The 24,165-nt window shown below is 40.6% G+C and overlaps 1 protein-coding gene across 12 annotated transcripts in view; it reads left to right on the plus strand.

The window, feature by feature from the left end:
• PRKN (parkin RBR E3 ubiquitin protein ligase) overlaps nucleotides 1-24,165 on the plus strand; it is a 1,377,649-nt gene that overhangs the window by 458,729 nt on the left and 894,755 nt on the right. For all 12 annotated transcript variants that reach the window (XM_071095931.1, XM_011750983.3, XM_011750978.3 and 9 more), the window contains one exon: nucleotides 7,129-7,369. In XM_071095931.1, coding sequence (XP_070952032.1) covers nucleotides 7,129-7,369 — 241 coding nt within the window. The remainder of the gene's footprint in view (nucleotides 1-7,128; nucleotides 7,370-24,165) is intronic.

The following is a 24,165-nucleotide window of genomic DNA, read 5'->3' on the forward strand; positions in this document are numbered from 1 at the left end:
TTGATTTTTTTTATTGCCATTCTTGCAGGAGTAAGGCAGTATCACATTGTGGTTTTGATTTGCCTTTCCCTGATCACTCGTGATTTTGAACATTATTTCATATGTTTGTTGGCTATACACCGAAATGATTTTAAGCATTTTGTATGAGGAAGTAGAGTTTAACAGATTTAGAAGGAATTGAAAATGAACGAAAAATACTGAAGATATTAAAGACAGCCCAACCTACTTTACAGACCACAGACAGTGGTACAGTAAGTGTACCAAGGAGTATAGACTGATCACTATGCTTATAAAAGTACACTGGCTGGGCACTTCTGCCAACACGTCTACTTATATCATAAGCACAGAGAAGTGGACAGTCCAACGTGGGATGTTTGAAATACAGCATCGGGCTCAGAGCCAGAAAACTGAGGCTACAGGCCTGGCTCTTTCATTCCCCAATTATGCATCTTACTTGACTTGGGTAAATTACTAATGCCATCTGAAATGTGTCCTCACTTCTAGGTATGTGCTTTACAGGATGATTCAGCAGACACAGGGGAGTGTGTTTTATGAACAGGTCACTACGGTAGGTTCTACAGACACAGTTGCAGTATTTTTTCTTAAACACAGTATTGTCTGGTAACAGAGAGCAACACATACAAAGAAACTATAGTACAATGTGATAAGTGCTGTCTTCCTTGGGGTAACAGGATCTCCAGAGGTACAGACTTTACTTTGAGCCAGCACCAGCATCTGGAGTCTGTGAGGTGTGTTACCCGCTCACCTATACCATCTTCTTTTCACTTTCCATACTCTCACTGATTCCTCTACAACCCACTTGTTCTTATTTTCATTCTTTTTTTTTTTTTCTTTTTTTCCTTTTTAAAATCACACTGGACTCATATTTACTTTGCTACCTCCTGTACAGCCCAGTCTCAGATCCTGTCTTCTCACATTTTTTAACATTTCAGCTATCTGGCTCTTCTCTGAATCATTCCTTTGTACCTGGGGTGGTTCCATTGCAGTATCCACACCCTGGTCTTCACCATAGGCCCCTGTAGACTTGTCCTAGTCTGTCTGCCTCATCCAAGTCTCCACTTCCTCTCAGCAGAGTCAACGAAGACCAGCAGAGCGGTCGATGACCTGGGTTCCTACCCTGGCTTCACACTGTGGAGCTGGGTGTTGTTGAACCCATCGTGAACTTCTCTGTGGCTCCCCTTTGTCTTCTGTAAAGTTGAATCAACAGCAACCACAATAAGTAATCTGAAAACAGCTTTATCGGTGCCAGGCACAGTTCTCATGGATTTACACACTAATTCTAGCTCTATTTACACACTCACTTTATGGATGTTGTCTTGTATTCTTTGTCCTGCTCTAACAAAATACCTGAGACTGAGTAATTTATAAAAATTAGCCATTTACTTTTTACAGTTCTGAAAGCTGGGAAATCCAAGGTCAAGGTGCTGACACTCAGTGTCTGGTGAGGGCCTTCATGTTGTGTCTTCACTTGCTGGAAGAGGGGAAGAGCTAAAAGGGCAAAAAGGACAGAAGGCCAAATACTTGCACTGCTTTACAAGGGCGCTAATCCCATTCATGAAGGCTCTGCCCCATCGTGATTTAATCACCTTCTAGAGGCTCCACCCCTTCATGCAATCACATTGACGGTTAAGTTGCAACAAACAAATTTTGAGGACACATTCAGACATAGCAGATGGTGATAGTTACTCCCTCATAGGAGTATGAGAATAATAAACAATTTCAATATATGGCTGAGTATATCATATATGTTTTTATTACTAACATAATTATTTCCATAACTCCTGAAAGCAATGTATAAATAATGTAGTATTGTTAACAACTTTAGAATCATTATTAATAATTTTAGAGACCATCTGTATAACTCTTTATTAAGTGCTTGGAAGAATCTGAAATATTTGGATCTTAACTATGTGCCGTTGAAGGAACTTCTTTTTAGAAAAAGAAAAATACATCAATTTTTTTGTGTATTGTTGGATAATATCCAACCAGATGAGAGTTGATCATTATTTGGCAAAAAAAAAAAAAAAAAAAAAAACCCATGGATGTTTTGTTAATACTGGTATGTTTCTGTGTCAAGGATCCTGTAGACAGAGAGCCCAAGATACTGATCCCTCAGTCTCCCATGGGTGTCAACAGCTGTGCTTGATAGTGTAAGACCAAACCTGGTTACAGAAATACCTACTTGGTTTGTCTACACTAAAGAATTTGTTACTGCCTTACTTGTTGGATTAATATATTGTTATAAAGAAAGAAAGAACCGTATTAAGCATTTTCTCTTTGACAGGTAATATTTTATTTATTGGAGAAACAAAGATAAATAAGACATTGTTTCTGCTCTGGGGTAGCTTAAAACCATATTGGAGCACTCTGATGTCTTCCCACCGAAAATCTCTTTCTCCCATATCTGAGGAATTGTTTTGTATACTAGGAGAGCTAAATAGTATTTGGGGCTTTTGCGTGGCTGTACAACTGGACTGTATCCAATGTATTGTCCATGGAATGTGGCTTTGAACTGAACCAGCATGGTGTGTGAGTACGCCATCTGTCAAAGGCACCACTTCTGGGACCAGCAAGATTTTCTATGAGAGTCAAAGATTAAGCAATTAATGATCTCAGAAACAGGGATGGCAACTGAGGGAAATGTGTCCTATTAGGATCACTGTAACTACTGAAATCTGTTTGAGGACTTTCATTTCCCCTTTGCAGCTCTACCCTAAGCATTAGGAAAATCTGGATTTGAAATCTTTTAGATTTCATCAACATTTGTCACATTTCAGCCATCCCTGAAAATTCACTCAGGTTCTTCTTGTGTTTCATGGCATCTGGCTATATGATGATATAGGATTTTTTTTTTTTGGTATCAATTTTTAGTTCACAGAAAGCTGGAATGCTACCAGTAGGACTGTCACGTTGATAGCTCCTTCTCATTCTGCCTTCTCTGTATATTTTCCAAACAGAATTGTGTAAGTGAGCAGCTAAACTGAATTCTGAGGCCTTATGTATGTACAAGATTAGGGAGCCATCCTCTTTAGTTTTCTAAAACTCATAAATGGTAACAATACTACCAACGATGTATCATTGCGGATCCGGATCTGAGCTCTTTACATTTCCTCGAATCTTCAAAACAGCCTTCAAAGTTGATATATATTGTCAATGGCAGAAAGCTGGAGAAGGAAGAATCGTTTGCCGAAATTCGTACAGCTAATGAATTATGTAGAGCTTGAGTCCATTTGACTTGACATAGAAAAGTCCATTTGACTTGACATAGAAAAGGACATAGAATTTGAGTCCAAATTCTATGTTCTTTCTTTCTTGTTCTGCTGATTCCCTCTGTGGCACTTTGGACACTGAGCTCATGACTGTTTATATTCATTCATTCATTCACTCCTTCATTCTTTCTTACTTCCCTTCAGTCATTCACTTTTTCAAACTTTTTAAATTCATAAATATGTTTCTACATCTCCTGGCTTCAAAGCACTGTGTGATAGATAAATATTAGTATGACCAAGTTGCTGGTCTCAAGTATTTCTAAAATAAGTTGGAAGATAAGACTCAGACACACACACACATACACACACACACACACACACTCATACTGTCCAAGCTCTAACCACTGCAATAAGAAGAGCACAGTAAGCAAAGATTTTTAGATTCAGATGAGGGAGAAAGTTGTTACTTTTCTCTAGGAGGATCACAGGAAGTACCTGAGTCCTGAACATGGAAAGGAAGGGACACAATGTGGATAGAAACCTCAGGATAGGCTAGGGTGCTAATTCTCTACTCTTCCTTCTGTGGCAAAGCTCAGGTCCTTGAGCATACTCGGATCCTGATGCCAGTTTCTTTGAAATGACTTAGGCTAGAGGCTGTGTGTAGCTAGAGGAGTGCTACCTGACATGGAGCTGATCATAGACAGTGATACCTTGTCCAAGTAGAATGGAAAATCGAGGACTGTCTGCCATTATTGCTCAAAAGTCAAGCACAAATCTCAGTGCCATAAAAGCATGCCATCTTTCTCATGTGCCTGCAGGTCAGTGGGGGTGCCCATGGCCTCAGGCTGGCTTCAGCTACAGGTCCCTGCTTTATACTGTGACTATGGCTGCACTTGGTCACCTCTGTGGGTTGGACTCAGGTGTGGGCCATGTGTGAACAGGTGGAAGCTTTCTCGGAGGTTCTGTTTTTTGCGACGGAGTCTCGCTCCATGCAGTGCAGTGCAGTGGCGGGATCTCGGGTTACCGCAACCTTTGCCTCCTGGGTTTAAGTGATTCTCCTGCTTCAGCCTCCTGAGTAGCTGGGATTACAGGCACACGCCACCATGACCAGCTAATTTTTGTGTTTTTAGTAGAGGTGGGGTTTCACCATGTTGGCCAGGCTGGCCTTGAACTCCTGACCTCAAGTGATCCACCCGCCTCTGCCTCCCAAAGTGCTTGGATTACAGGTGTGAGCTACTGTGCCCAACAGGGATGTTCTTTTGATGGACCTTAGCAGCAGGACAAATACAAAGCCCTGGTTCCAATTACATCTGCTAATGTCCCTTTGGCCAAAGACATTCAAGTGGCTGGGCACAATCACTGGGAGAGGAAGTGGGGAGCATGATGTATGCACACTAATGTACGGGCATGCATAATTTTGAAGAATAGTTTAATCTGCCACACATATAATATAGGAGGGGTAAGGAAGATAAAAAATCAAATCTAGATCATGATCTAGAAAGGAAAAAAGTACAAACACACTCGAAGAACATGGGAGATGTTACAGTCCATTTTACAAGCAATACTGAGACACTTTAGAAAGATTATGTAGCACACACACACCCAGAATTCTTGTACATATTGGACTGGAGTATGGCTATATTGGATGTAAAAGGAGTAATCGTGAGGGAGGCCTAAAATGGGGAGGTGAATATTGAGATATAAAGGAGTTGAAGATGTGAAGGGTAATTCTGAGACAGAATTGCTAACTGTTGGTGCCTTGCCGATATCAAAGATTAGGTAGGTGAAATTCAAGATAGTGATTCTCTTGCAGCCCATTACAAAACATGGGAGGATAATGAGACTTTTAGGTGGGAGGGGAAGGCTCGAAGTGGGTGATGTGGGGGATGGTTTTTCCTGACAGAACCAGGGAAATCATGCAGGGGAGGACTTCAAGTCAGAGAATGATGAACAGTGGCCCCTGCTGAGTAGGAACAGTCCTGGGGAGAGGCTGGGAGCTCTGAGAATGGGGATGGGGAGGGGCACAGGGCCTGGGGATGAGATGGAGCCCCAGGGTGTGAGAGTAGAGAAGAGGTCTGAATGGGATTTAAGGACAAAGGGTGTCCTGGTGCCGTACTGGATGGAGGAGCCAGACTCCAGCCGTTGTATTTGTGGTCAGATTGTTGGTGAGTGCTGGGCATCACTGTTCGAGGGACATTGATGGTGAAGGCAACAGAAGAGCTTGAGAAAGCAGCAGGGGAGGGCATCATTTATTGCTGTTAGTTATGGATGCATTTCATTTGAGTGTCCTGGGAGCATTCCTAAAATGAGAATGGCAAGAGGTATTTGAAAGGCATTGATTCATTTTAATTTTTATTTTATTTTGCTTTATATTTTTTGAGATGGAGTCTTGCTCTGTTGCCCAGGCTGGAGTGCAGTGGCATGATCTCGGCTCGCTGCAACCTCCGCCTCCCAGGCTCAAGCAATTATGTTGCTTCAGCCTCCTAAGTAGCTGGGATTACAGGCCCATGCCACCAGAGCTGGCTAATTTTTTTGTATTTTTGGTAGAGACGAGGTTTCACCATGTTTCCCTGGCTGGTCACAAACTCCTGGCCTCAAGTGATCCGCCCACCTCAGCCTCCTGAAGTGCAGGGATTACAGGCGTCAGCCACTGTGCCCGGCCACATCGATTTGCTGAGAGAGTAAGGTCCTTGCTGTGTCTTAAGAGGGTAGCAAGCAGATCAGTAACTGCTTCTATGTAGTAGATATTCTTTTTTTTTTTTTTTTTTTTTTGGTGGGGGGATGGGGGTGGGCATTCAAGTGATTCTCCTGCCTCAGCCTCCTAAGTAGCTGGGACTACAGGCACACAGCACCACGCCCGGCTAATGTATTTGCAGTAGAGACGGGATTTCACCACGTTGGTCAAGCTCTTCTCGAACTCCTGACCTCAGGCGATCCACTCTCCTCGGCCTCTCAAAGTGCGGGATTAGAGGCCTGAGCCACCGCGGGCGGCCCTATGTAGTAGATATTCTGAAACTAGAATTCCATTTAGGGTAGCCTAGTTCTTGTCCTGGCAAATAATCTGACTTTTAATTTTTATGCTACAAAATGTTAAAGTCTTCTTCTGTTCCTACGTGTCAATATATAGATGCAAAACCTTTTTGTAAATGTTTGCTGATTTTCATAGTTAAATAGACCGAGAGAGAATGAACCGTGGGTGGCAGGAGTGTGCTCCTGCCTTGCTTCCCCACTGGTGTAACGATGTGTGTTCTGGTGCCCGTGGAGGGGTGTGTGTGGAGTCTACTCAAACACATTCATTTCCAATGCTGTACGGAAATGCCCTCTAATTGATAATAACTTTCTGTACTTTTATAAAAAAGAAAAGAATGACATATCAATTCTGATGTCAATCAGTTTTATTATTTAAGAATATTTTTAGTAGCCAGGCGTGGTGGCACCCGCCTGTAATCCCAGCTACTCGGGAGGCTAAGCCAGAAGAATTGCTTGAACCCGGGAGGTGGAGGTTGCAATGAGCTGAGATGGCACCACTGCACTCCAGCCTGGATGACAGAGTGAGACTCCGTCTCGGGGAAAAAATAAAAAAAGAATTATTGTTTTCACTGTGCTTATAGATCCACTTTGGTAATTTTTTTTTTTTCCTGGTAGATTTCATGTCCTTTTGAATATGACTTCAGCGTTCTGTTGTGTTTCACGTATCCCCAAATTTCTGTTTCTGGCCCCAGTTCAGTGTTGTTTGTCTACCATGTGTAGTATGTAAGTGCTGTGGCCAAACATGTGCCTAAGCTGGTCAATTACATGTCACTTTCCCTTCCCTTCTAACACTGAGGACAAGTTAAACTCTATCTGGCATTTCATGTTTGCCATTTCCTTGTTTTTTTTCCACCTTGCTCCCAAACAGAACTGTGACCTGGATCAGCAGAGCATCGTTCACATTGTTCAGAGACCACGGAGAAAAGGTCAAGAAATGAATGCAACTGGAGGCGACAACGCCAGAAACACGGCGGGAGGCTGTGAGCGGGAGCCCCAGAGCTTGACTCGGGTGGACCTCAGCAGCTCAGTCCTCCCAGGAGACTCTGTGGGACTGGCTGTCATTCTGCACACTGACAGCAGGAATGACTCACCACCAGCTGGCAGTCCAGGTAATTGGAATGCCCTAAGAGTATTAGAGCATTCTGTTTGTTTGTTTAGTGCAGTCTCCATGGAGCATGGCCTCACCAGGTGCGTATTTAGTGTCGATACGTTTTGGATTTGAGTCTCTAATTCACTCCAAGGAGACATCACTGTAGGTGGAGTACTTTGATGTAAAATTTGAGAATGCATTTATTATAAGTACTATGAAACAGGTTTTCACATTGAGATTAAATAGAAGAGATATGTTTCTAGTGATGTAGAAAAATTCTAAAAAGTAGAAAGATTTTGAAAGCTAATCGAGCCATTTATAACTATAAATAGTTATATATTTATAGTTATAATATATATATATAATAGCCACATATTCCAATGGCAATGACATCATTAGTGTGAAAGGATTCTTCCTTCTCTGTTCTACCACCCATTTCAAAATGCTTTTCTTTGGAAAAGATGGTTATTGTTTAGTTATTTTTAAAATATTAATATGTGTCTCTTAGTCTTTTATTCTCTAAATAGTCAAAGGTGTAATAGAATTAATTTTTACTGTGTCTGACAGAATACACAAAATAATCATAATGACTTTACAGGGTAGAAGTTGATTTTCCTCCCACATACAATAGATCCTGGCAGTTGTGGGCTGGTATGGCCTTCACAGTGTCAGAAAGTTCTGGGACCTGCAAGATGGAAGCCTGACATAATAAGAAATGCCTCCCACTAAAATTACTAAATAAAATTTAAGGAATTAAAAATTTTCAATGAGCTTGCAAAAAATAAAAAAAAAAGATAATTTTCAAGGACAAGTGAAAATGTAGAAGCAACATCTTTAAATACAGGAGTAGATAAACCCAGAAAGTAAGGCATTAGCTGATGCTCTGGTGATCTTGAGATGACTGTGGGAGGGAAAGAGGCTCTGCTTCATGTGAGCTGGGCACCTCAGGTCTGGAAAGAAAAACTGAGAAATGGAAACAAATGTCAAAAATGGGGAAAAATGAAATAAATCTAAACCCCTGCAATGCCCTTGTGATCCAGGATATGATAAATTAATATAAATATCAAACCCAAGCTCCTCACAATTCTGATGTTTCAACCAGAGTATGTAGAAGATCATTCTGACATTGACACCTCTAGAGAAAAACAAGCCCTACTAAAGGATACTCAGTGCTCCAACATTATAAACCAAACAAGGGAAAATTCCACCTTGAGGGTGTATGAGACCAGAATATACCACCCCAAAGTATGCCATGTTAGCATAAGTATTATTTTGAGAAACAGTAGACATAGGACAAGCTCTAAAAACAGAGCGGAAGTCACCCTTTTGTAAGGGAAATTTATATCTACCAAGGAAATCTCCATTTGTAAGGGTGTCTCCCTCTCCTTACTAGGATGAGAAGGACAGAGTCTCTGGAGACTCTGATTCTTGAGAAGCCACCAACTTAATAATCTGCGTAACAGACCTTACTCTTGTCTTCTCCTCTCCCTTTCTTCCTTTGCCGTAGAAGATGGTATCCAAGCCTGAATTTTAGACCACCTCTTTGAGATTTATGCATTTTTTCTGGATGTCTAACATGTACGGTCATCCCTCCCCATCAATAGGCAATATGTTTCAAGTCCCCCAATGTAGGGCTGAAACCAAAAGTGGTACCAAACCCTATATTTACTATGTTTGTTCCTGTACAACTGTGTAACAGATTGGATTTATTATGTTAGTAGACCTATCTACTAGTTCTTTGATTTCCCAAAATAAAATTCTTACTAAAAATAAAAAAATCACATTGTTTAGAACAAAATTAAACCTTTACCTATTACTGAATATTAAAAACAATTTTAGCACAATAATCATATTCTGTACATATTCACATTCGTTAATCCATTTCCTAGTGCATCTGTCTCTACTATCTTATCAAACATATTTATCTGACTCTTCTTATTTTGTTTTATCATAAAATTGTCCTTGGTCTTCTCCAGAATTTTCTTTTATGAGAATGAACTTAGAATTATTGACATTTTCAATTGACTTTTTTTGTCTTTCTCTCTAGACCATAATTTTTTGTTAAGAAAATATAATATTCTCTCTATATAGGGTCTGAAGTACCAGTAGGCACTGAGAAAATTCTGCTAAATGTATAATATTCTCTTTATTTTTAAATTGAAATGTGTAATTATTTCCACCCAAACAATAGACAATAAATTCTAGTAAATGTGTGGAATGCGGTAAATGACAGCAGCTTTCAGAGTACTGTGTGGCCTATGATGACATGCTGTTTCACCTTTACTTTCCACCCATGTCTGAGTCACATCTTACCTCTGATCACCATGTTTCTCATTTACCCCTCTGTCTTGTGGTCTGCCAGCTTTGTGCATTTTGCAGGCTAGGGACTGGCTTAGGCAACTCTACATGGTGCAGCTGGGGGCTGCAGGGGTGCCCTCCTAATACACTTCTCCCTGCACCACTACAGACTGGGGGTGACTTCCTGGTACCCTACATACTGCTACTGAAAGGCCTCTGTGTAGTTATATTGCATCTGTAAAGGATTGGGAAAAGAGACATGGCTTATCCCAGGTCAACTTTCAGATTTAACTCTGTGTTAAACTAACAACTAAACTACAAGTAATCCTCTCCTACTCATTAGAACCGGAAGGAATCCTTTTCAGAACCCTTAGGACTCTCCCTTGTTACTTGCTAGTTTGTACTCCAGTTCCGACTTCGCCTTTGAATCTCTTTGAGGATGGAGTTTTTGTCCAGTTAACTGTAGTTTTCCTCAAAATCTCTTAGAAGAGTGGTGAGACATGTTTACTAAATTCCTTAAAATTGTAAACATAGTAAGTCATTCATCAGAATTCCTGTGCATTTAGCTTTTAGAACGAATGCTTTATTTAAGATTATACAGAGAAAATGAGACTTCATCTCTTCAAATGTCTTGGTTCATTCTTGGTTTGAGTTACGACTTTGGAATGATTTGAAATGACTATATGCAAACAGTATGCCTATATGATTATTTTTCTTCACTAAAAATTATAGCGTAAAGTTACTAGAGCAGAGAGTCACAGACTGCCATGTGCAGAATTATCTTGCATGCTTTTCCATGTTTCTTTGATGGCCAGAATGGCGAGAAAAAAAATAAATCTTATTTCATTACTTTTCTGTGACCAGAAATTCTGATGTATTTGTCTGGGGGTAGAGGCCGCAAAATGTTGCTACTGATTACACTCTGAGAAACTCTGCCCTATCGCTAAGATTTTCCAGTCTTACAATTATGGATCCTACGTGTTGTTCTCATGCAACAATCGGATGCTGGGTGGGAGAACAGAGGCAGGTTGGTGAGAGGTGAACACACCGAGCCAACCACAGAAGCCTGAGACGATTCCTGTCTACGTACTTCACATATTAAACACATACAACATCTGTCATTTGGAAAGACACAAATGATCCTTGGTTATACAATGATTGAAAACCTCTGCCTCAGAAAAACAGATTAAAAGAAATTCCAATTTTCTGTACTTCCAGAGTCTTCAAATTCAGCTTCGAAGGATATAAGTGCTGGCTGGATGTGGGAGGGCTCTAACGGGTGAATAGCTGGGCTGTAGCCACACATGTTATTGAAACAAGTGGAAACTTCTGAAACCCGAGAAGGTGCCTTTCAAGTCTTTTTAGTTGGCAAAAGATAACTGGTCAACATGAGAGGTGACAACATGATGTACATGAATAACCGGTTACACGGTTGGTACCAAGAACGCAAGCATGTCACACTAAGATTTGTAAGAGGACGTCCAAGAACTAGAATGAGTCATTGAAGTAATTTTTATAGCAGTGCCACTCAAGCTTTAGTGCTCATCAGAATCACCTGAGGACCTATAAAATCACAGATTCCTCGGCCCAGAACATTTGGCCTTGGATGGAAGCTGAGAAGTTGCAGGTCTAACAAGCTCCCAGGTGATACTAATACTGCGGGCCCAGGGGCTGTGCTTTAAGTAGTACTGCCCTAAATAGTAAAAAATAGTATTGCTTAAAATATGGTCAGTGAATAAAATCTATTTTACTATGTTGTGAACAAGAACATTGAGCTGCACCTGGGCTGCAGAGTGCCTGTGTGTAAATTACATGCACGTGTTGCTGGTGTTTCCTAAATGAGCCTCCATTCATCATCTCCTGACAGTCAGCTGAAGTCATTGGACCTAGCCAAAAAATAGGAGGCCCCTCTAGTAGCATACGGTTAATGAACTACATAAACGAATAATGACTGAGTCCTTCCTCTGTGCCAAGCACAGTGCCAGGTACTGGGATGTAGCAGAAAATAGAAACAGACAAAATGCCTGCCTGAGCGGAGCGCTGTTCTGTTTGGAGCAGAAGCTAATAAAGAAACACCCAACCAACTAGTAAGTGTGTGTTCTGTGGAGAAACTGCAGAGTAAAGGGGACAAAGAGTATTGGTGGGGAGTTTTTGTAATACACGGCAGCCGCGAGGCCTATGTGATGAGCTAACCTGTGAGGAGGGTACCCTCAGGGAGCACCCATTTGTGCGCAGGCAGAGGCGACAGCAACTCGTGAGCCCCAGGCAGGGCCCTGCCCAGAAAACGCAGCAGCCAGTGTGGGGCGGAGCTTGTAACAGGTGGAGCTCGGAGAAGAGGATGTCAGAAAAAGGGCAGGGTAGAGAGGTCAGGCAGGGTCCGCTGGGCCCAGGATTTGACCCTGTTGAGAAAATTTGACTTTCGAGCAACGGAGTGACATGATCTGACTTCAGGAAGTCTCACGCTGGCTGCTCGTGAAGGAACCGCAGGAGGAAAGGGTGGAGGCAACACAACCCGTAAGGTTTCAAATCCTAGAACTGCCGCATTGCCCAGAACAACGGGAACGGGTCCTACCTGGAGGCAGTATGGGTGAGTGCTTGCTGCAAACCTGGCAGTATAGGAAAACCTGTTTCCCTGAAATATCTCTTTTAATTCCTTGCAGCCCTGTAAGGTGGACCATGTTCATATCCTCTTTATAGATGAGGAAACTACACAGACCACTTGAGGAACCGACCCAGACCATCCAAGCCTTACCCAGGGGGACTGTCTCACTGCAGAGCTTACGTAAAGTGTCCAGTCGCCTGTGTTTTCCTGAATATGGATATCAGAAGAAAGGAACTTTTCCATTTCCTGTAGACATTTTGGTTAGAAAGTAGATATAGTCTTAACATGGATCTTTTTGGAGAGTCATATTAATTGATTTCAGCCAAGTAGTCAAATTTTAAAACTCTGTATCACATGGTATACTATTTTTTCAGAATTTTTGCTTTTGGAAAAACAAAAGAAAAACTTTGGTAATGTTTTCCAGTTTTTTTGAGTGTTACTGTCTAGCTTACTAAGAAAGCATTTAATTATACGGAAGAACAATTCACTATACAATAGGCCTTTTGCTTCTTGCTAAATGAAAGAGACTAGTTTTGAGGAAACAGTACATCACACTTCTTCAATCCATGGCCCACAGGCCGCATGCAACCTAGGACAGCTTTGAACGCAAATTCATAAACTGTTTAAAAACATTATGAGGTATTTTTGTTTTTGTTTTGTGATTTTTGTTTATAGGTCACCAGTTATTTGTGTGTTTGATGTGTGGTCCAAGACAATTTTTCTTCCGTTGTGGCCCAGGGAAGCCAAAAGATTTGACATTCCTGCATTATGTGCCAGAATAAGTTTATTGAAATATGACTTGTAAAGGTTAAATAGAAAAAATATAAAAATAGACAAATATTTTTAGAAATTTTAAATAAACACAATTGAATTTAAGACTTGAGCTCTGGAGATACGCCATTGATACATGATAATTATTAGAGAATATGTTTTTATCAACAGTTTTTTGCTAGTGGTTGAATGAAGTACAAAATGAAAATTATTCTGGGATTGTATATTAACTAACACCTGCCAAATGCTAATCAGTCATGGAGGCCTGCTAATGGAATAAAGTGATAAGCTTCAGACTTAATTCTCATTTTATCCAAAACCAAATCTCAAGTACTTGAAAATGTGTGTTATACATGCTAATGACTTTAAGCCAGAGGGCATGAATTTCTTGTTTTGCACAACTGTAAGGACTGCCTCTTGTGTAAATCTTCCTTGAAAAAAAGCAAAATTTTGGCAGTCATACTAGAGTTAATATCAACATAAAACAATGAAAAATACATTATTATTTTGCCAGGATTTTAATCTTTCTTCCAACACTGAAATTTTTACGGTAATATCCCTTTTCAATATTAAAGGGGAAAACACAGAAAGTGATATTGCACTATAGTGAGAAGTCTGCCAGCCTCACATATTTCTGGTGGGGGAGGAATGGTTGAATTAGGGGGAAAATCCTGAAATCTTTTCCAAGAAGTTTGTACACTACTGTAGATGCAGAACTAGTTGCTCTTTCCTTTTTTTTTTAGACGGAGTTTTGCTCTTGTTGCCTGGAGTGCAGTGGCGTGATCTTGGCTCACTGCAACCTCTGCCTCCTGGGTTCAAACAATTCTTCTGCCTCAGCCTCACGAGGAGCTGGGACTACAGGCGCACGTCACCATGCCTGGCTAATTTTTGTATTTTTATTAGAGACGGGTTTCACCATGTTGGCAGGCTGTTCTTGAACTCCTGACCTCAGGTGTTCCACCCGTCTTGGCCTCCAAAAGTGTGTTCCTTCCTCTTTTTAGTGCTTTACATACGGTCATCTCATTACTTGCAACATATTTGTTTACACTTGTAAGGGGCACTCGTCAAATTCAAGTCAATCATCTAATACATTTTATACCTCCATTGGCTGGCACGTGGGTAACGAGAGATAAAGTTTTGTCATACTGTCAAAAAACTTTATCCACCATGTGAAATGTAACTCTTATAGCTCTTCAACTCTTATGAGTCACATTTGGCAGGAGAACATGGTTAATAATTGCATATGGAAAACGTGGTAGAATGTGCCTTGGGTATTCAGAAAGTAAGCAACAGCCCTGCCCTGAGGAAGGCAGAGCATGGCAGAGGGGTCCTTTGAGATAACCATCCCTTGGGGCCATATACTTGTCAATGAGCACCACTCACATGTGTTTTAATCTGCTGCCTTCTGAGTAATTCTTACGTATAATAAACCCATTGATTGGAACAGGCAATACAAAGGTTAGTAGCAGGAACAAGATCCTCCAGTAGCTCACAGTTTGGCAAATGCATATACACAAGGTGAAATGGAGTAAGTTTTAAAAAATGGGTACAGTGACAGTAATATGGGGATTTAGAGGAGTGAGAAGCAAAGACAGACCCTGAGCCTGGCTTTGAAAGACAAGAAGGCAACACTGGAGATGATGGAAAGAATTAGGTCCCGTGCCGGTGGCCAAGCTTCCTGGAATCTATGATAGGTTGAGAGGATCTATGAAGTCGGAAGAGTGGGTTTCCTGCCCTCAAGAGCTCTGAATGCCAAAAGTCACAGCTGCTGTGACTTTGTGTCCATCACTCCCTCTTCTGGTGTCTGAGAAAGTGTTCCTCATGCCATGCATATTTTTTCCTTTCTTTTGAGATGGAGTTTCACTCTCGTCATCCAGGCTGGAGTGCAGTGGGGAGATCTTGGCTCACTGCCACCTCCTCCTCTTGGGTTCAGGCAATTCTTGTGCCTCAGTCTCTGAGTAGCTGGGATTACAGGCACCCGCCGCAATACTCAGCCAATTTTTGTATTTGTAGTAGAAATGGAGTTTCGTCATGTTGGCCAGTCTGGTCTCGAACTGCTGACCTCAGGTAATCCACTGACCTCGGCCTCTCAAAGTGCCGGGATTACAGGTGTGAGCCACCACACCCGGTCCCATGTTTTTGCTTATATACTTACAAAAGGAGTATGAAATAGAGCTGGAAGGAGCGTCAGCATGCAATTGACAAAAGCTGTCTAGAGGAATACCATGCTGCCCCAAGATGCCCCAAGTGGGCAACACAGGCAGAGGCTGGCCCCGTCTACCTGTGCTTTTGTTCATGCCTGTTTGGGTTCATGCCTCTATGGGAATCGTTTTGCTTTTTGTGCTTGGTTATCTGTTTTGAAACATAAACAAATAGTAACTGTGGGGGAGAGTAGATGACAAATGCCAACATTGGTAGTTGAAGTTAAATAGGGTACCTGCAGGGAGCCTCAAAATGTTTTGATTTTTCTGAAGTCACCTCTGCAAAGTCATATTGTGATTTAAAGGGGAAAGGGGACGTTGCATTCAAGACTCCATGAGGCCTGGCTGGACAGTGTGCTCTTCTAACGAGAGGCCTCTACAAATGGTAGTGTCTGGGTGTCCCTCTCCTGGAGGCCTAAATAGCCAATCAAGCAAATCATTTACATTTTTTACTCTTCCAACTCTGAAGTGTTTCAGAGGACACTGTCCATATGCCAAGATGGGGAGATCTGCACTTAACAGGAATGAGCGCGGAGGCAGCGTGTTTACAGCTGGGGAGGTCCATCTTGGGAATCATGAGAGCATTCTAATTATTGCAGAGTCTGCCAAAAATTCAGGCAGGCTGCTGGATTCCATTTTCTTGAAGGGAAGATAAAGAAAACATTTCAAATTGTTAGAATTTAACTCTCCGTAATACACTCTTTCCAGTCTTTCTAAATTTGTTCTGAATAATAAGAACTAATGGAAATTTTGTGAAACTTGAATGGAAGGTGTTATTTTGTATGATCCAAACATTTCACACATAAATCAGGAATTTGTATTCTACCTATGTAACAAAAACAATTAACAAAATATCTATTTTAGAATAGAAAATGAAACCCTTCTGACAAAGAAAATATCACTACATTCTTTTTTAGATTACTTTTTGATAATTTCACAGAATCAGGCCGAAACTCCTACACCTTCTACATCTATTTGACTATAATTAATTTTCCAAATGGTACGTCTGATGCTCTGTAAGATCTTAAAATTCTTCCTCAATCCCCAAAGATTGACTACCTTCGGTGTTAGAGGTGTGTTATTAGATTCTGATTCTTTGAAAATTAATGCTGAATCTTTTCTGTGCATGATAATTAAACTCACTAGAATACCCAGTCCATCAGTGGGGTTGTGATTTGCTTCCTGTAAGAAGGGAATCAAATGGCCAATAATTTACTTCAGTGGATTAAATGAAAATCCTTTGAACCAGTGTTTACCACAGTTCCTGGTATATACTATGCACTTAATAGAGGATTTTTGTTGCTAGAAAATGCAGTCAAAAAGGGTGACAGACATTGATTTCGAATCCTTGAGCCCATTCATGGTACCTGGGCTATGACATGTCTGCCATGCAAATGCTAAGGTGATTGGCAATAAGTGTGGACCCTGGAGCCAAGCAACTTAGCCCATCTTGGCTCTGCTTCTTGCTACCTCTAGGACTCAGACGATTTACTTTCTTGCAGTTCAAAGTGTGGTCTGTGGGCCAGCAGCAGCAATTGGGAGTTTATCAAAAATGCAGAATCATTGGCCTCCTATCAGACCTACTGAATCAGTAACCTTCATTTTAATATCCTCAAGTGAATAGTGCACTGTTTTGTTTTTAAACATACCAGGCCACAGTTTCCCCATTTCTCATATAGAGATAAGGAAAAAGTACCTAACTTGTGAAACTTATGTTAGATACTTCATGACAAGGGCCTAGAAAAAGGCCTGGAATATACCAAGTGCTGAATAACTGTTATCCATTTCAGTTATCCCTTTGCTTTCTGGCTCACATGTACAAAGGCCCAATATTGTGCTCATGCTCTAAAATACTACCTAGGTTTACAGATCCAGGGCCACCTGCCTGAATTCCCCCCAGAACAGGTGCTAGGTCCCAACCCCATAGTTTTGAGGTCAGGGTTTTGTTTTATTTTATTTTATTGTTTTATTTTTTGTATGAGTCTCTTTATTTAGTTTTAAATTTTGATCACCTCCACCACACATTTGGAGCTAAATTAGGATAGTGGGTGCTCTATGATAATGATGGGCGGCATGAGGAATAATACTTCCTATGGCTGTCTTTCTAGAATATTACATTTTCGTTGTTTCCCAGCCCTAAATGATGGATGGCATATGTATTTGTTTTCCATTTTACGTTAGGTAATGTAGTACTCTTTTTTGAGTAGTTCATCCGAAAGGTGGATACATTTTCTATTGGGACTTGCTCAAAGGACCCTTTGGCGATGAGTATGTGCCCCACTTCGTATTGTGAAAGAGAAGATTAGCTAGGGACAGATCACAGATATAGGTCCCAGGGGACTTAACCAAGCTGGCTCTGGCAATGGATGAAGGATCAGGGCAATTAGGAACAAGTTTGCATTCAGCAAGTGGTGTTCATCATGAAATGCAAACACAGCTCTTCTTCTAAGTGAGCAGGAAGACTGTGAACACAGATTGAGATTGAATCAACTGGCCAGTGCATCAAACGACACAATGGAAGCTGAGTCCTGCTAATGTGTCTTTTTGGATTTTTTCTTTTTCTTTCTTTCTGTTTGTTTGTTTGTTTTTGAGATGGAGTCTCACCCTATCACCCAGGCTGGAGTGCAGTGGTGCCATCTCGGCTCAGTGCAACCCCCAGTTCTCAGGTTAAAGCAATTCTCCTCCCTCAGCCTCCAGAGTAGCTGGGATTACAGGCGCCCACCACCATGCACAGCTAATTTTTGTATTTTTCGTAGAGACAGGGTTTTCCCATGTTGGCCAGTGTGGTGTCAAACTCCTGACCTTGTGATCTGCCCACCTTGGCCTCCCAGTATTTGGGATTACAGGTGTGAGCCACCATGCCCAGCCCATCTTTTTGGATATTTTCATGATTCGAGTACATGGATCTTTACCTGGGTCAAAGACGATCCATCCTTCCTTAGCTGCAAGAGGAAGGTATGTATGCGTCTTCATGAAGTTCTGCTGTTCGGAGATAAGACACTCTTCTCTAACCTCCTGAAAACTAAGGCAGATATTTTAATCTAGAGTGATAGCTTAGGAAAGATGATTTACAAGTATTCACAGATTATTGTTTGCCATTCTATTTCTTTATTGTCACAAAGAACATAAAGTCCCAGCTTGGTGAGTGATACTCTTGCCTGAGTAGTTATTTTAAAAAGCTGCTTGTTGTGTGGACTTTTTTTATGCCAATAAAAGATTTTTGATGATAAATAGCCAGCCAGACTCTTTGATTTCTAATTGATGGACATGAAGTCACCTCTCTTTTAATAATAGTTGACTCATTTGATTTTTTTTTACTTCATTAACTCTTCCATTGTGGCATCATTACAGTTTTGGTGGTGTCTCATATTTAACAAATGAATACAATCTTGGGGAAAGGTGGACCAAGAATTCTAGGACTAGAAGTTCCTACAAATAGTGAGGAAACATACTTCTAATTGACCATTTAGGATTTCCTTTTATGAAAATGAGAATGAGTATACCTTGCATATTTTAATTAATAAGATTAGAATAGTTGCTGTAACAGTTGTTTATTTTGGATTTGTCCATTTGTGCTGGTAAAGTAGAACCATACCTTGTTTTCTTTTACTTAATCCATTCTCTTCATGCCAAGAAGAAATATTATATCCCAATGAAACATGGACATCTTCAGTGACAAGCGGCAGCAGTCATTTAGTGCTGTTGTATGATTGCACATTTCTGGAACTTGCTACTTATTATGGAGAAACAGATTAGTTTAGATTAGATTAGATTTGTCACCTGTTGTCACCAGCATCCCTGTTTCATTAACAGAGCCATTAGTATTTTTCATACAGGTGATGTTTCCAGTTTCTCTTTCAATTATCATTTCCATAGATATGCTCCTCTCTTGGACTCCACAGCAAATAATTTTTCTTGTTTCTGTGAAGAAAGAAAAAGTACTCTTTTAACATAGTCAATTTACCAGGTTACTGTAGTATACAACAGCGTCCTGAGCATGAGAATAGCACACGCAGGTGGTAGCAGCCCCGCTGGAAGGCAGGCTCCAGGAAGCAGGGGTACTTTCTCTCACTCTGGGCTGTTGCAGTACCTAACACAGTGCTGGGCACATCGTTGATGCTTAGTAACTTAATAATATGTGTTAAATGAATGAAAACAACATTTGTTTATTCGCTCATTGATAACCTTTTTGAAAATGGGAAACATAATTCATTCTAATCCAAGATTCCCAATTGTGGGGGTCTTAGCCCCTTTGGGCTGCTGTGACAAAATACAAAATAGTCAGTGGCTTATAAGCAACAGACATTTATTTCTTCCTGTTCTAGATGCTGGGCGGGGAAGTCACAGAACAAGGCGCCTTTAAAGCTGGTGTCAGCTGAAGGCTGCTTCCTGGTTCATAGATGGTGCCTTCCAGCTGTGCCCTCACATGGTGGAGGGAGCACAGCAGCTCTCCAGGGCATCTTCTGTAAGAGTACTTATCCCATTCACGGTGGCTCCATACTCACGATCTAATCACCTCTACGTTCCTTAGGTCTGAATGCCATCACACTGGTGATTAGGTTTCAACATCTGAATTGTTTGAGGACAGAAACAGTCAGAGCATAGCAGTGGGAGAAGTTTGCATTCCTGAAGCGGGGTCTAGCTCTTTGTCAGAGACAGACAGATGACTTAAGCATTGCAGTCAACATTAGAAGGTGCCCTGATTTCAAAATTCTATATACAAATAGGGAAACCTTGTCCTAAATTCTCCACCTGACAAATATCCATGGGAGGTTTATGTTGCACCTGCCCCCAATACAGTGATGTATCATTTAGTGCTACCATGTTTGAATCCCAGCTTCCTAACAGCAACATTGGTTATTTCCCCAAACATTAAAATTCGATGTGTGATAGCCCTAAAAGATAACAGTTAGCATGTTTCCTTCCCTCTTTGTGCACCCTTCTTCATTTCTAGTTCTTTTCATGTGCCCTAGACTTTTCTCTTACTTCAAACTGATAGGGAAGTATTTTAGAACTCTCACAAGAGAAAATGCAACTTTGACCTTTTGACTTAGTCATTTATACTCTCAGAGTTTATGATAAAATTGTATTACAGATGTACACAATAAATTAGAAAGATGTTCAACGTTGTTTATATTAGTAAAAAATGGAAAACAATCGAGAGGTACAACCATAGGTTCTGAATGTTTGGCAGTTCTATAAAATGGGTTACTGTGTGTCCATTGAAGATGATATTTAGAATATTATTTAATGGCATGCAAAGACACCAGATGACAAAATTCAATTCCAAATTGCTGAGTAGAATATGACCTTACTCTAAAAAATAAGTATATGTATCCCCATGTGTGCATATGCATACCTAAAGAAAAATATTAAAACACAGATGCAAGATTTAACAGCAGTTTGTTCTTGTGATGGGATTGTGACTTATTTTTATTTTGAATATTTGGTTTATATGAACTTTCTAGAATGAATATGTATTACTGTTTAAGATACGAAATTCTTCAGCTGCTAAAAGTATCTAATGTACTGGATCCCAAGGTCTGGAAATGTGGCTTCTTGGAGAGTGTAACTCAGCCCTCCTCCCTAGTGGGCCCCAGAGTGACTTCATTTCCTGAGGGCCTTTTACATAACCTAGGGCTTCCCTTTGATCATCATATTCCATAAGCCTTGGTTGAGGCCTGAGAATCCCTATGTTGAAGGTTTCACAGGTGATTCTGATGAGCAGCCAGTTTTAACACTTCATGTGCCAGTCTCTTCCTGTCTCCCGATCCTCCCACTCTCTCCTCTTTTAGATCAGAGTGTCTGGATCATTCATCTAAACCCATTAACCAGGAGTAAGTTTGCGGCCACTCAAACTGTAGTCTCTTAATACTGTTTTTAACTAAAAAAAGACAAGGAATCATTGAAGAAGAGAAGATTCTAGGCCTGGGACAAATCCTACGCAAGATGAACCTTGCCCATCTTGTGTGGCTATCTTATGTGAAAGCTAGTGGAGATTATGAAATGCAAAGGGACATACTTGAAGGACACGTGGGCTAATGAAGATTCAGTGTCCCAAGATGAGATAATCCAAGATGAAAACAGTATAATCTTAAGACAAAAAAGTTATTGACAACTTAAAAATTCATAATTTTGCTGTAAAAGAAATGCATTAGAAACTCCTGGAAATAACTAGAGCCCTAAAATCTTGCTTAGGAAATTGATAATTAAAAGGAAAACAGTAAGGGTTTATCTAGCTTTTCCTGTAAGAATTCTATTTCAAGGTAACCAAATGGCCCTAGGAGTTGAGGAAAATTTTTCTTTACAGAGAAGTTTCAGACAATAATTGGAGAAGCAATTGCGAAATTAGATATTCACCATTTTGCAAGTCCTTTATTCTGCCAACAGATATGAATAGATGAAACAATTAGATGAAAGTGAATGGGTTGATATAAATGAAGAGAATCTGGCTGATGCCATGTGATCAATCTTAGGATCAGTGGAAGTGGGACAACCAGCTAGTTACACATGATTTATAATTGAATCTGGGGGATGGTTACTCATTATACTACTCTCTGTACTTCTGTGTACTCATTAAAGGAAAAGTTCTTTCCTGTATGTGTGTGTGTGTATGTGTGTAACAAATAGATGTGTGTAAACCATAGACTTTGGGGTTATCTGTTACACTGGATGGAAATCTTTACCAAACAAAAATGTACAAGATATCTCAGCCTCTACAAAGTGGTACAACTCCCTGCCAATAGGAAAACAAGCTCAATGCTGCATCAAAAGGACATCTAGTCGTCTGTTTGGCCTATTTCTAAGTTGTGGCTATTTTTTTACACTCCATTCCCCCCCTCCCCCCTTATAAATAATCAAAAAGGTTTTCGTTTGTTTGTTTCTGCAATGGAGTCTTTCTCTGTTGTCACCCAGGCTGGAGTGCAGTGGTGTGATCTTGGCTTACTGCAACCTCTGCTTCCTGGGCTCAAGCGATTCTCCTGCCTCAGCTTCTGGAGTAGCTGGGGCTACAGGCGTCTGCAACCACGTCCAGCTAATTCTTGTATTTTTAGTAGAGACGGGGTTTCGCCCTGTTGGCTAAGCTGGTCTGAAACTCCTGACTTCAAGGTGATCAGTCCGCCTTGGCCTCCCAAAGTGTTGGGATTACAGGCATGAACCACTGCGCCTACCCCACAAAGGTTTTTGTTTTGTTTTGTTTTAATCACAGAAAAATGCTATTTTCATCCAGATCAAACATGGCCTCATTTTTTACATAGTTCCAATGAGACTGTTAATTAACCAGATAGGCCTGCTTTCCTTTACAAATCTATAGCCATATAATTTTACCCAGATAATTAACTCTGCCTGAAAAATTTTTTTTAAGGAATCTCAGATTTGACTTTTAAAAGCCTTTATTATTTGCTTTTCTTTCTCAAAGCTCGGGAAACAATTCCAAAACATTCTGTCCATCACATTTTGCCTGCACTGTATATATAAATTGGGATGAATTTCTCTCTTCCTGAAGTTCTCAGGAACAGGACTCTAATAGCCAGGTAGTAAACCTGATTTGTCCGCTGGGCTTCATCAGCACTGTCTATGTGTCTCGTTAGTTTTCTGGACTAGCATACAGCTGTATCTGATGAAGTGAGATTTATTCTCAAATATAATTATCCACGTGTATTCTTTGTTGCAAAATCGATTTGTTCAATTGTATGCTGGTAAGATGAGAACAAATCCTAATTGAACCTATGTAAATAACTATGTTCTAATGAAAAAGTAAGGCGAATCAGTAAAAGTATTTCTTTTTGCCTTTCTAAGGATGGTAAAAATCAGACACTACTTAGAATTTTTTAAATTTTATATGCAAAAGCAGCTGATGGCTCATGCCTGTAATCCCAGCACTTTGAGAGGCCAAGGCGGGCGGATCACGAGGTCAACAGATCGAGATCATCCTGGCCAATATGGTGAAACCTCGTCTCTACTAAAAATACAGAAATTAGCCGGGTGTGGTAGTGGCGCACCTGTAGTCCCAGGTACTCGGGAGACTGAGGCAGGAAAATTCCTTGAACCTGGGAGGCAGAGGTCGCAGTGAGCCGAGATCATGCCACTGCACTCCAGCCTGGTGACAGAGCAAACAAAAATTATATGCAAAAGCAATAGTCTATTATATTCAAGGTGATATCGATGGAGAAGAAAGAGATCTTCATATATCCATAAAAATAGATATTAAGTGCAATACTAAAAGCATTCAAAACAAGTAGCCATAATTAAACTCATCCATTCATTTCTTCTTGTGTAATTAATTGTTATTTTTTGGATCTTGGATTAGGTGCTAGTTTCATGAAGAACATCTATTTCCAGACTGAAATAAGTCCTGGAAATTCTGATTCGTTCCGTGGTCCAGTCTGAAAGTTGTTGAGCTGATGTCAACTCTAACGCCAGTAACCAAGAGTCTATTCTTTGAAGTGTCAGTAGTCCAGAGTACCTGGCACACTCCTTTCTGAGAGGTCTGCAGACAGGAGTATATGCTGAAGATACAACCCCAGGCCTGTGGTTTATTGCACAATTCACAGGCAAACATGAGATGGAGACAGAAACCAGTTTGATACCAATGAAAGGCTAGATCAATTATTACAGTGACTAGCAATATCAGAATGACAAGTGTAAAATTCCCCTTTGTGACACAGTGCATAATTATTTTATAAGAGTTTGATCAATGTTTCTGTGGAGAGTAAGAACATATAAATGGACAGCATGGGCTCTGATGATTCTCCTTAGTCTTCCCATTAAGTGTTAAATTAGAAAAAGACTTCTGTGCATAACATTTCATATATACAAACTGAACCCAGGGAAGGCTGAGCGTCCTTCTGATTTGGCAGCTCATTCCATAGCTCTTCTATAGTGGGGAGGCTAATAAGAAATACAAAGCCCTTGAAACAAACCTAAGGCTTTCTAGCTCCTCTC

Source organism: Macaca nemestrina, chromosome 5, assembly GCF_043159975.1.
Source record: "Macaca nemestrina isolate mMacNem1 chromosome 5, mMacNem.hap1, whole genome shotgun sequence".
NCBI lineage: Eukaryota > Metazoa > Chordata > Mammalia > Primates > Cercopithecidae > Macaca > Macaca nemestrina.